Here is a 12270-nt window from a genome sequence, read left to right on the forward strand (position 1 = left end):
CCGGGCCCAGGGCTGGCTGTGACCTCTGAGCACAGCCTCAATATAGGACAGGGGCCCCCGAAATGCACCCATGTGACGGGGAAGCAAATGAAGGCTTAGAGAGGGGGCGTGGCTTACCCAAGGTCATCAGGGGCAGAGCTTTGGTTCCAGACCTCTCTCTGAGGCCTGGGCCCCAGGGCCCACCCCGGGCCTTCTCAGATGTGGAGATGCACATGAATCACCGCGGGGTCCGGACCTGGTATTTCTAACCAGCTCCCCGGTGACCTGGCTGTGACTGCTGGTCCACGCGGAGAGGACAAACTCGATTCTTGCCTCCGCCCTGGGAGCTCCCACGCCTCCCTTCAGGAAGGGTGGAGTGCTGGAGGGGGGGCATGGGTGGTGAGCCCCCCCCGCCCCCCGCCTTCATAACCCGCCCTGCCCCAGCCAGCCTGGACACCAGAGCCGCGGGAACATTTTATTAAGTTAAGAAGGCTCATGGAGCAGGAGAGAAGCCTTCATGGGGTGGCTCAGGCAGTTCCCTGTCCAGCACCACCCCCCCCCCGCCCCCGCCCAGACAAGGAGGTGAGGCCTTACGGACAGCTGCCGGCTCCCTCTGCCCGTCTGTCCCTCTGTCCAGAGTCCCACAGTGTGGGGCGCCTCAGGGCAGGAAGTAGTTAGTGGGAGGTAGGGTAGGAAGAGGGCGGCGGGCTCCCCGCCTCTCCAACCAGAGTCCACCCTGCCACGACCGCTGCTGGGCGTCTGCTAGGCCCCTGGGGCAGGCCCACGGGCCCAGAAGCCCGAGCAGGCAGCTAGAGCCGGAGGGCGGGCCGGCGGTGGAGGCACATGGCCTCCAGGAATTGCTTTTCTCAAAGTATAACGTGTTTTGGAAAAAAAAAGGGGGGGGGAGAATCTATATAACAATCTCTTCACATATAAAATCCTGAAGAAGGTGCAAGGTAAGACCCAGTGCGAGGGGCGCGCTCAGATACGCAGAGTGTGTGTGTATGTGTGTGTGCGTGTGCGTGCGTGTGTGTGTGTGTGTGTGTGTGTGTGTGTGTGTGTGTGGTGGGTATGAGTGCATGTGCGGCCCACAGAGGGTGGCGAGAAAGCTTGGCTTCTGACTTCCATCCAGCAGGAAGGAGGGCGACTGACTTGGTCCCCTCAGACCGGGGGAGGGTCTGCTGGTGCGGCTGGGCCACCAGGACCTGGAAGACAAGAGTTGGGGAGCTGCAGGCTCCGGCCGAGCACGGTGGCCCGGAAGGCTGGGCCAGACCCGCTCCTGCTCCTCTGGGTTTCTCCCTCCCGAGCCTGGCCCCCAGGGCAGCCTCTCCCGACTGCCTCAGGAAGTCCACAGGGGTCGATCCGAAAGCAGAAGCTCCCGGTGGCGGATGTGGCATCAGGAGAGGCAGTGTAAGAACGCTCTGAAGCCTGGGACATCAAGGATAGCTGTGAGACTAAGTCTCTGGGGGGCCCAGCCCCGACCGTGACATCAGCGGCGTGGAACTCCGTGGAAGGAACGCCGTCATTGATCAGTGACACGGGCCATGCGGCCAGCTTGGAAGGTGAGGCCGGCAAGCCACATTTGCTGGGGTCCCCGGGGGTGCCCTGACGAGGGGTACGGGCTCGGCAGACTGCGCGCTAAGTGCCTGCTGTGGTGGGAGGTGGGGCACATGGCCACGGTTGGGCCCTGGAACTGCCCCCCTCTGAAGAAACACGCCCAGGTCCACATCCCAGCCCCCGGCTCCCTGCGGCTAGCGTCACGGTCCCTGCTTACAGAGAGGGAAACCGAGGCCACAGCAAGGGAGAGTCCCAGGGGAGGTGGCGCCGCGAGTCAGGTGTGGGTGAGCCTTGAGCTCCCCGCTCTGGACCCACTGCCCCACCAGGCCTCCCCCCAGCTCGGCCCAGCCTCACCCCTCCTCTCCCCTCCCCTTAGCACTCACCTCTACTCAGCCAGGCTGTTGCGCACGGATTCCTTCTCCTGCAGCGCAGCCATGGCGAGGCGCAGGTGCTCCTTCAGCTGCTCGATCTCCCGCTCCGACCGCGTCTTGATGTGGTTCAGCTCCACGTACACATCCTGGTACTTTCCCGAGGTGAAGCGCTTGTCCTGGGAGGGCGTCCAAGGCCCATGAAGGCACGGAGGCCCCCTTCCTGCCTACCCGGCCCCCGCCCACAGTGCCCCCAGCCTCCAGGCTCCTCCATGCCCCGGTGGCCTGGTTCCTCCAGGTGCTCCCTTGGCAGCTCCCCCGGCCCGGGTGCACCCTCCTGGCGTGGCCCAGTGACGGTGTTCAGCATCACTGTCGACCCTCAAGATGGGAGCTAAGGCTCAGGGAGGGGAAGCTTTTGTTTAAGACCACATGGCAATGAGTGGCCAAGGTGTGAACCTGGTCAGCCTGGCCTGGGGCTGGGGCCCCTTCTGTGAGTGTGACTCACACAACCTCCCGGAGCCACCAACACCCGGGGGGTGCCAAACCCACAGGGACACAGCCCTGTGTCCACAGGGGGGCGGGCTACAGTCTCATAGCCCTGGGCCCAAATCCTGGCCCTCCCCACTGCCCGCTGCACGGCTCACTCCCCACTGGAGTGAGGGCGCCCCTGCACAGGGCCTTGGGTCTTTTTCACTCACAGCTGTCTCCCCAGCACCGAGCATGGTGCCTGGCTCACAGTAGGTGCTCAGTTAAGTATCTGCTGACTAAATAAAGCCAACTGTGGCCATGGGCAAGTCGCTCACCCTTTCTTAGCCTCAGCGTCCTTGTCTATAAATAGGGACAAGGACATGTATGAGGGAGAGACACCAGGAGAGCCATGAATGAGAGGGGAGAAGGCCAGCCGGCAGAGCGGGTGCTATCGGGATGGGGCACTGAGGCGGGTCCGGAGGGCTCCTGTCCACCAGCTCTGAGTCAGACCCTACCTTCTGGAGCATCTGCAGCTCGTCCCGAAGACACTGTACCTCCTTCTTCAGGTACTGGAGCTCGTTCTCCTTCACTCGCAGCAACACCTAGGGTCATGGGGACCGGGCTGACCCAGGGCCACAGCACCCTGAGGGCTGGCTTCTCTCTGCTTCAGACCCCCAGAATGTAACTCCCAACCAAGGAGTTGTGCACCAAGACACACCACACCCCAGGGCCAGGCTCTTCCAGGAAGCCCTCTCTGATTTCTCCTTGCTGTCTCACCTCTGTCCATACTAGCAAGTGGGTGTCTCAGGATCACTTCTGCTGCTGTCCTAGCACAGCACCCCGCCCTCAACTTGAGGGCAAAGAGGGTGACCATACTGTAGCCCCCCAGGGAGCCAGAGAGGGCAGGCCTCCCTACGAAATACTTCATTAACCCCTCCCCAAGCCCCAAGGGGCAGGGCTTGCTATTCTGACTTGACCAAGTCAGAGACAGGTTCGGCCAGGGCTGGGGAGGCTTAAAAGCTTTGATGCCGAAGCCAGACTGCCAGGTTCAAATCCCAATTCCTGTCCTGACTAGCTGTGAGAGATGCGGCAGGGCACCTGACCTCTTCACGTCTCGGTGCCCTCATCTGTAAACAGGGCAGTGACAATATCTACCTCATACGACTGTCACAAAGATTCAGTGAGTTAACAGATATGAAGGCCTTCCAGACGTTCCAGACACAGAGTAAAGCCATAAATAAATTTTCATAAGATAAAGCAAAATAAAATAAAATACTAGGGGATCCTGGGATCACACACATTTTCTCACTACAACTTCTCCCAGTAAGAGGGATGCTAGCTTCCTTTTACAGATGAGCTCCTGGAGCTCCAAATGGTGGGGTGACTTGCCACGGTCACCCAGCAGCAAGGTGGCTCCGGGGGCTCTGACTGGTGGGGCGACTTGCCACGGCCACCCAGCAGCTAGGTGGCAGGCCCCGGATGGCAGGGCTGGACTCTGGCGGTAGGGTTTTGTCACAGGTGGCCATCCCAGCTGCAGTGGCTTCTCCTCCCTGGGGCCTGGGCTGGCGGGGCCATGCCGTTCCCTGCTGCAGGCTGAGAAGCAGCCAGGCCGCCTGGCACGGGGGTAGGCTCACCTCCAGCTCACAAGAGCTCCGCTCGCTGCCGCGCCCACAGCTGTCCCCGGTGCCCTGCGAGGCAATGAAGCCGCGCAGCCGGTCGATCTCCTCCGACAGGCGGGCGTGCAGCTCCTGAGAGGCACGGGCGGTCAGCGCAGGGAGGACGGCCACCGCACCCCCCACCACGGGCCGGGCTCACCTGGTTGTGGCGCAGCAGCTCCTGGCCCTCCTGCTGGCAGCGTCGCAGCGTGTGCTCCCGCTCCTCAGCCTGCCGCGTCAGGGCCCCGATCTCCAGGCACTTCTGCGAGTACTGCTCCGACAGCACCTGCAGCTCCCGCTTCAGCGCCGCCACATCGGACCTGTCCCGGGGGCAGAGGAGGGCACAGACGGCGCGGGACTCAGCTCAGGAGAGACGCAAAGCCGCTCCAGACTCCACGTTCCCGCTCTGGTTTTGCCTTCAGCCCGCCGCGGGACTGGGAACTGGTGACAGGCTCGCTGGGCAGCAGGTGCCCCCTCCACGAGGTAGGGGTTAAGCCTCAAAGGCCTCTGCAGCCTTAACAGTCCAGAACCGTCCTCTGCAGTGGGGACACCTACTGGTCGAGGGTGGTACTGCAGCCCAGCTCTAGGGGACACGAACCAGAAGCCACAGAGGCTGAGACCAGCTGGACACGAAGGGGCCTAACAAGGGGGCCTAAGGAACTATCTCAGGGGACCGGCATGGGGGTCTGGCTGAGGGCCCCCTGCCGCTGTTCCCTGGGCCAGGTGACTGGATCGGGAGTCTCAGCTGGGGGCAAAATGCCATGTCATCTGTCAAGGGACCTCAGCATAGGTTCCTGCCTCATCGACACCAGGGTGGGCAGCCCCTAGCTCAGAACGAGGTCCAGCCCGCAGACCCTGGAGTCCGGGTGCCATCTTACTGGTGCTGCTTGCGAAGGCCATCGGGGCCCTGCTGGAGACTCCGTGTCTTGCTCAGTTCCCGGCTTAGCTCCTCCTGGTAGGCCTTCTTCATGGCTTCGATGGCTAGAAGCAGGGCAAGGGCATGGGGGGAGCTTGGGGAGGGGTCAGCAGCATTAAGCTCCACCTCCTCCAAGCCCCTATGCGGACCATGCAGATAGGGCCAAAGAGCACTGAGTGGGCCTGTATCAGGCACTGAGTGGCTTTGGGGAAGTTGCTCGACCTCTCTGAACCTGTCTATTAAGGGAGGATACCAGTCATGGTCTGCTGGGGTGGGACAGCCCTGGGGAGACACCTCAGTATCTGACCATTGGAACCTCTTGTCACCGACGTCCGGGTGGGACCCCACACAGCCCACCAGCCCTGCAGAGCCTGGGCCGAGCTCTCTGGCCCAGCCCACTGATCGTACTCAGCACAAGGACTGCAGCTGGTACAAATGCATGCAACTTTTCACAGGGGACTTAACCCCCCCGTGCCTCGGGTCCTTTGTTGGAAAACGGGGAGAACAACAGCACCTTCTCTTGTGGATTACTGGAAGCTGTGCCCAGAGTAGATGAGCAGAGAGCCTGGCCCAGAGTAGATGAGCAGAGAGCTCCCGCTGGCTTATTTTCCAGACTGCCAGCAACCAAGGACCAAGTGTTTTCACACTCACACAGGGTGGCTGGGAGGATTAAACAAGCCCTCATCCATAATCTTATCCATAATTCTAAAATCCAAAGGCTCAGAACACTGGAAGGTTTTCATAACTCTTTCAGTGGCAAACCCTGACCTGAACAGATGCAAGGCCATCTGTGGTCATTTGCAGCCCACTTAAGCAGGACTCTGAGAAGTTTCTCGGTAAAACCTTCACACTAGAGTTCACAGAAGAGCCCAGACTCTGCTGAGAAGGATATCTCATGGTTGTACTAGGTTATCTCCCTAAAACGCAGAACACACTGGCTCCAGGGTTTGGGATGAGGGGCCGTGGGCCTGAGTGCATGAAGCACGTGGCTCAGTACTGGCAGGTGGAAAGTTCTAGATCAAGGGACTTCTCTCATCACTGCCATGATTCTGGAAACCCCACGGGAGTTCCTGGAATGTGCCAGACCCACACGGGAGGTATTCAGGGAACACAGGGAGGGAGGGAGATGTCCAACATCTTGGGTGTTCCTGTTTCTGGCTTGGGAGAGCAGAGGGTGGGGTCCAGGGCCCGGCTCTGCAGTCAGGGTGCTTTGAGCTCTAACTTCCGCTCTGCCATCTCCAAGCTATGCCATCGGGGAGACAAATCACTAACCTCTCTGAGCCCCCGTTTCCTCATCTGTGAAATGGGGGCCCCTCCATCAGGCACCACAAAGAGCTAGGGGTGCTTGTGTGGGGAATGCGGCTTAGCAACAGCTCACAGCTTTGCTCCTGCCCTCCCCGCTCCCAGGGCCGCCGCTGAGCAGTCTGTACCCCAGCAAACGGTGTGCACCTGGGCATGGAGTTGGCGCCCAGTGTGGGTGTGCGCCTTAGGGTGAGATCCCCAGTGGCTGAGGGCCCCTGAGGAAGAGGGAGCTACAACCCAGGAGGACATGGGGGTTCAGGGGGCTTTATACTGCCTCAGTTTCCTCTTCTCATGTAGAAGCAGAGGCCAGTTCTGGGGCACTAGACTCCCGCTGCCTTATTTAAAGACCTCCCTGATTTCAGCGCCGACCCGCAGCGGGAGGCTGGTGGGGCCCGGGGTCCTCACCCGAGGCCGTGGCCGCGGTCTCCTCAGCCAGGAGCCACTCCTTCTCCTGCTGCAGCCGCTGTAGCTCGCGCTCATGATGCCGCTGCAGCTCCACCATGACCTGCTGGTGCGAGGACTCCATCTCGGCCAGGCTGCGCTCGCACGCTTCCTGCGGGTGGGAGTCCAGCTGGGTCCCAGGGCTGCCCCCACTGCCAGGATGGTGGCTGTTCCCCAGCCTCAGGGTCATGCCCGCCCCGGGCCAGTCCTCTCCACCTCTCCTCTCTGGAGCCGGGCCCCACCTACCACACCTGCCCTTGGCTCTAGAATCCACAAACCTCATCCTGTCACTCTCCTCCCAGCCCTTCGAGGGCTCCTGTCCCACGGGGTCAAATCCCTGCTCCTGTGTCTGACCCTCGTGGCCTCAGGCCAGGCCTTTCCCCACCAAGGAACTCCAGTTAGGAGAAATCATTCGTGGCATGGTCACAGCTCTGAGCTTTGGCTCAGGCTAAGGCCTCCGCCTGGAACGTTCTTCTGCAACTTTCTCTTCCAGGGTAATGGACTTGGCCCGCAGTCCAGCTTAATGTCCTCCCTGCTCTGTCTCTGAACAGCCTCTGCCCTGGCTCCGCCAGACTATACATTCTCCAAAGACAAGGAAAACCTGATCCAGCTCAGAGCCCCGCAGGGTCCGGACCAGAGCCTAACGGGTGGCAGGTGCTGAGTGAGCTGAAACTGATGACATCACAGAACAGGCCTGTAGACAAGGTTGGCAAGCGTTTAAAAAACCGACGTACGCACTGCTTCGGAGAGTCGCCTGCGACGGGTGGGTGGAGTGCGGCGAGGGGGCAGTTGGGTGCTGTCACCACATTTTTAGTAATCCCCCGCTGACCGCAAAGAAAGTCACACGTGTACAAAGATTCTCGGCCAGGGGTATTCCCTACGGGAAGGCTGGTAAGAGATGAAAACCAGAAACGACACCTAGCAAGGGAGCCCTTAAATAAATGATGGGATCAAACCCTACAAAGGCCCCTGGGCAGATGGGGAAGGGCAGAGCTGCCCACGTGGACGGCTGTGCAAAGGTGTCCCAAAAGTTAGGTGACTCAAGCTTGTCTCTGACAACACGTACTGTGTGATCCCATTCGCCGAAACAACACAGAGGCACGCATCCCAGTCCACACGTGTCAAACACAGCGGAGGGTATGGGGGACGCTGTGGGGGTCGAGTAGGGGTGCCCAGGGGCGCCCACGTTCTACTCCCTAGAACCTCTGAATGTGTTACCTTATGTGGAAGCTGGGAACTGAGGTTGCTAATCAGCTGACCTTAAAATGGGGAGACCATCGTGGATTTATCCTGGGCCGGAGGAGTCACGGGGCCTCGGATGCAGAAGTGGAAGCAGGAGGGCAGAGAGGGAAAAGTGACCACGCGAGGTCAGTGATGGGAAGTAAAGGCGCCGGACTCTCCACTGCGGGCTTTGCAGATGGGGCCAGGAGACCAGGAATGCAGGGGGTCAGAAGCTGCTGGAAAAGGCGAGGAGGCGGGTCCCACCCAGAGCCCGCGGAAAGGATTTGAGCCCAGCGCGACCCCGGTTGAGCTGCCCCTTCAAGTCCACGACAAGATACAACCTTGTCATTTAAGCTGCAGTGATCTGTTCCAGCAGCAACAGGAAATCCCGGATGTGCTCCAGTGGTGAGCAAGGTGACCCGTGGAGGGGGCAGGGCAGGCGGGGGAAGCAGAGCCCCCGTGGTCATTTCTAACCTTTTGATTGGACTGAATTTTTGAAGACGTAAACATATTTTTTATGTAACGAAATTTAAGAGCACTAAGAAGGAAAGGGGAAGAGCCCTGGAGGAAACCGAAGCCGAGAGACAGATAAGAGAATATATTCCATGCCACGGTGTACCTCGCGGTGTGGGAGAGACTGACCCCCACCTCTCCAGCAGCTGCACTGGGGGCTACAAGGACCGGCCTGGGGGACGGGCCCGGTGTTCTGAGTGGGGGCAGGTAACGCCTGTCCCCCTCCAGTCAGAACAAGGGAACATGGCTTTGGAGTTTCACACACCGGGTCCTGATCCTCGCTGTACCAGAGTGAACCTGAATGAGCCCCTTCCCCAATGTCCTCTTCTATAACACAGGCCCATAAGACCAACTCATGAGGGTCCCTAAGATAAGCCCACCTACAGAGATGGGCCAGATGACGCAGGCCGACCTGGCAGCTAACAGGGGGTCCAGAGGCAGGAACCAGTCCATGAGGAAGGAGGGGCTCCTAGAAGGCCCAGTGCGGCTCTCTCTGATCTACCTTTGGAGGGCCCAAGGTGTCCAGCGGCCACCTCTGATAGGGACCCAAGTAGACAAAGAAATGCCAGTTACTCTGCAGGAAGCCGGTGGAGGGGGCCAGAAGAGACATAGGAGCCCCGGCCGGTGAAGCCCCAGAACCCCACCCCCACCCCAGTTACTGTCCGATGTGGTCAGCTCCACAAGCTGAAAGACCACCCAGACGAAGATATCAGATGCCGAATCCCTCCCCAGTTGTCACTTCTCCAGGGTCCCCTGAATCCCCAGCCACCTCCTCCCGGGTCGGAGCGGGTAGAGATGGCTCAGCTCCTCTTCTCTGGCGCCCCCACCTCTGGGGCCCCTCCTCTACCCGTCTTTGGCTCTGTTTTCTTATCACTCCCTTCTCACCTGCACCCCCCAATTCCATTTGCACCCCTGCCCATCCCAACCTAACGGGATGAAATGGCTGACAGCCCTTTGTGTGCCCCCTGGGGACCAGGAAGCCTGGACTGCAGACACAGGTCTGTCTCTAGCTTGAAGGTCTCACCTTCTATGCCTCAGTTTCCCCACCCATAAGCTGAGCAATCAAAGCAGTGCTCTCCAAACTTCATTTAACTGAGAAATCTTTTCCCAAAGGAAATCAGGTTCCAACAGTAAAACAGACAAGTCTGCTCTGATGCCAGATAACGATGGCTGTGAATGGAACCACCCAGAAAGGCAGCTCCTGGGGCGTCCAGGGGCTCCGAGTATACTTCAAAGCCCTCTGGGTGGGGGTCTCTGAGGGGTGTCCCTGCTGCCTGCGGCACCAGGGGCATGTGGGGCCTCACCCAGCCTGAAGAAGCGCCACCCACTCCTTCCTCTGGCTTCAAGGGAGCCTTTGACAACCCTGGTCCCTCCCGCCTACCCTGCTCCACTCCCCTCTCCACATCAGGTGACCCCCAAAGCTAGCCCCCCTCCCCCAGCCAGGTCCCAACTCCCCTCAACCCTGGTCTCCCTTCAGCTGAACGCTCCACCCACCACTCAGCCCCATGGGGGCTCCCTGGCCTTGCACAGCGGCCCAGCCTCAGGGCCCCTGGAGGCTCCCCACTGTCTTCCTTGCCCTCCCTCCCTCAGCCCCCATCCTAGCCCCTGACATCGCCCTTGCCCCCTCCCAAACCCCCCTCCACGCCAACACCACTTTCCTGATATCATTGTCAGACCCCAAACCCCCTCAGGTCTGCGGAATGAGATCCCAACTCCTTGGCTTGCCGGACGTCTTCACTGCAGACACGGACCAGCCCTGCAACTTCTGCCCCAGCCCGTGCCCCCACCCCAAAACCGCTCCTCACAGCCACCTCCAACCCTGAAACTTCTAGAAGGCCCCGCGCTCAGAGCCCAGGCCCCCAGCAGTCTCTTCTACTTCAGGCAACGGTGTGCTGATGGGAGGCAACCGACGGTCTAGTCTTCACAACTCTGTCACACAGTTGTTAAGCGAAGCCGTTTTAAAAATTAAATTATATAAACTTATAATTAACTACACGGAAAACAAAGGTGATACTCAAAATTCATCACTTCTTAATTATTTCACTGCATTTTATTATTGTCTATGCTCTTGAGGTTTTTTTGTTTGTTTGTTTGTTTGTTTGTTTTTAAGATTTTATTTTTAAGTGATCTCTACACCCAACGTTGGGGCTGGGACTCAGGGACCCGGAGATCAGGAGTCCCGCGCTCCACGGACGGAGCCAGCGGGGTGCGCCTGTGCTCTCAGGTTTATTTACATCTTCTGCGTCTTGTCTGGTGGAAATGCTCTATGATTCTGGGCACATAATCTCTTCCCAATTCGGTGTTCGGGGACAGCAGCCACAGCGGGAGTTATTTACACCATGGAAGTTGGGAAACATCACAAATCAGGGATTGGTTTATTGTTTTGTGATTGTCTAGACTTTAGCAAGGGCTGAGAAAATGCTAATATTGCAGATTAAACTCTCATGTCTGCCGAATTTTTAACCATCACACTGGAACTAGAACACAGACCTGAGAACACACTCCTGAATGGAATTTTCTCAAAAGAAAAACTATTATCCAGTTCGGCCAAGAAGGTAATCGTGACATTGACCAAGTAAAGTTCCAACATATGTCTTCTCGTTTTACTCAATGACACGAAAACACCTGTCAACCAACGTTCACGTTAGAACAATCCTCGTTTGCCGGTTAGCTGACGATACAAGCCTTCGGGAAAACCAGCGAAAAGTATCCTGACACGAGTCAGTTCGCTATATATGGAATTCACAAGGAAAGGGATGTATTTTGTATTTATATACTGTATCCTAAATATCCTTTGTATCAGTAAAATTCATAGTAAGCCATGGCCAAACGTCCCCAGACGAACAAAATCAGCCCAGCTGAGAACCACTTGTCCTAGGCAGACCAAGTGTCCCCTGGGGGCTACCGGAGGGTCCCACATCCCGCAGGCCACCTGCTACAGGGTCTTGGCCTGGCAGGCACAAGTGGGATCTCTCTGGCCTGAGGCAGCGACCATCGAGGCCTGCCCGTTGTGGATCCCACTCCCCACTGGGTCTCCTTCCTGGGTGGTGTGGGAGAAGGGGTCCAAGTGCAGAGTGTCACGGAGAGCTCACACACGGGCTCTGCAGTCAGCCGGAAACGAACTCACATCCCACCTCTGACCTCTGCAGCTCAGCTGACCTCAGGCAAGTCCCATAAGCTCAGTGGCTTGTCTGTAAAATGGGCACAGTGGTCATGTCTACCCGCCGGGTACTTTTAATGAGACATTGCAGGTCAAATGACACCCAAGGGTGTCAAAACACTCCCAGAACACTGGCTGTTCTCCGAAAGCTAGGCAACCAGAAGCCTGCCCGCAGCCCCCACCGAACAGCCCCTCAGCCTCACCTGCGAGATGTAGCCCGGGGGGATGTGGCCATCTTCCTGGGACCTGGGTGCACCCTGTGGAACCTCTCCCTGAAGACGCCATGCCTCCAGCTGGGCACGAAGAGACTGGACCTACAAGGGGATGGGGGCGGTGGTCAGTGGGAAGCTGGGAAAGGGGTGCTGGGAGGTAGTGAGGAGCCCTGGGTTCGAGCAGGGGAAGCAGCCGGTGGTGGAAATGCAGGCAAAGGGGACATTTCAGCTGTTTCCTGGATGGCCAGGTCAGTGACCCAGGAGAACTTTGTTCCAGAGAAAGACTAAACAGGGCTGAGAGCAGGACACTGTGGTCACAGACACTGATCGCATTACATAGGAGGTGGTCCCTGAGCCTCAGTTTCCCAGCAGTACAACTGTGATGAGGTCTACCCTCTGGGACCCTGAGACTGCTCAGGGAGCCAATACAGGTAAAAGAGGCCGAGGAGGAGGTATACAGAAGGTGCTTAATAAGTGG

The 12270-nt window shown here is 58.6% G+C and overlaps 1 protein-coding gene across 2 annotated transcripts in view; it reads right to left on the minus strand.

Annotated features, from left to right (window-relative positions):
* Positions 1-440: 440 nt before the first annotated feature.
* LOC123946966 (TRIO and F-actin binding protein) overlaps positions 441-12270 on the minus strand; it is a 52185-nt gene continuing 40355 nt past the window's right edge. For both annotated transcript variants that reach the window (XM_046012872.1, XM_046012873.1), the window contains 8 exons: positions 11784-11894; positions 6651-6798; positions 4906-5008; positions 4188-4347; positions 4007-4120; positions 2888-2974; positions 1920-2083; positions 441-1184 (listed from right to left, as the gene is read on the minus strand). In XM_046012872.1, the coding sequence (XP_045868828.1) occupies positions 1922-2083; positions 2888-2974; positions 4007-4120; positions 4188-4347; positions 4906-5008; positions 6651-6798; positions 11784-11894 (885 nt within the window). In that variant the 3' untranslated portion in view covers positions 441-1184; positions 1920-1921. The remainder of the gene's footprint in view (positions 1185-1919; positions 2084-2887; positions 2975-4006; positions 4121-4187; positions 4348-4905; positions 5009-6650; positions 6799-11783; positions 11895-12270) is intronic.

Source organism: Meles meles, chromosome 7, assembly GCF_922984935.1.
Source record: "Meles meles chromosome 7, mMelMel3.1 paternal haplotype, whole genome shotgun sequence".
NCBI lineage: Eukaryota > Metazoa > Chordata > Mammalia > Carnivora > Mustelidae > Meles > Meles meles.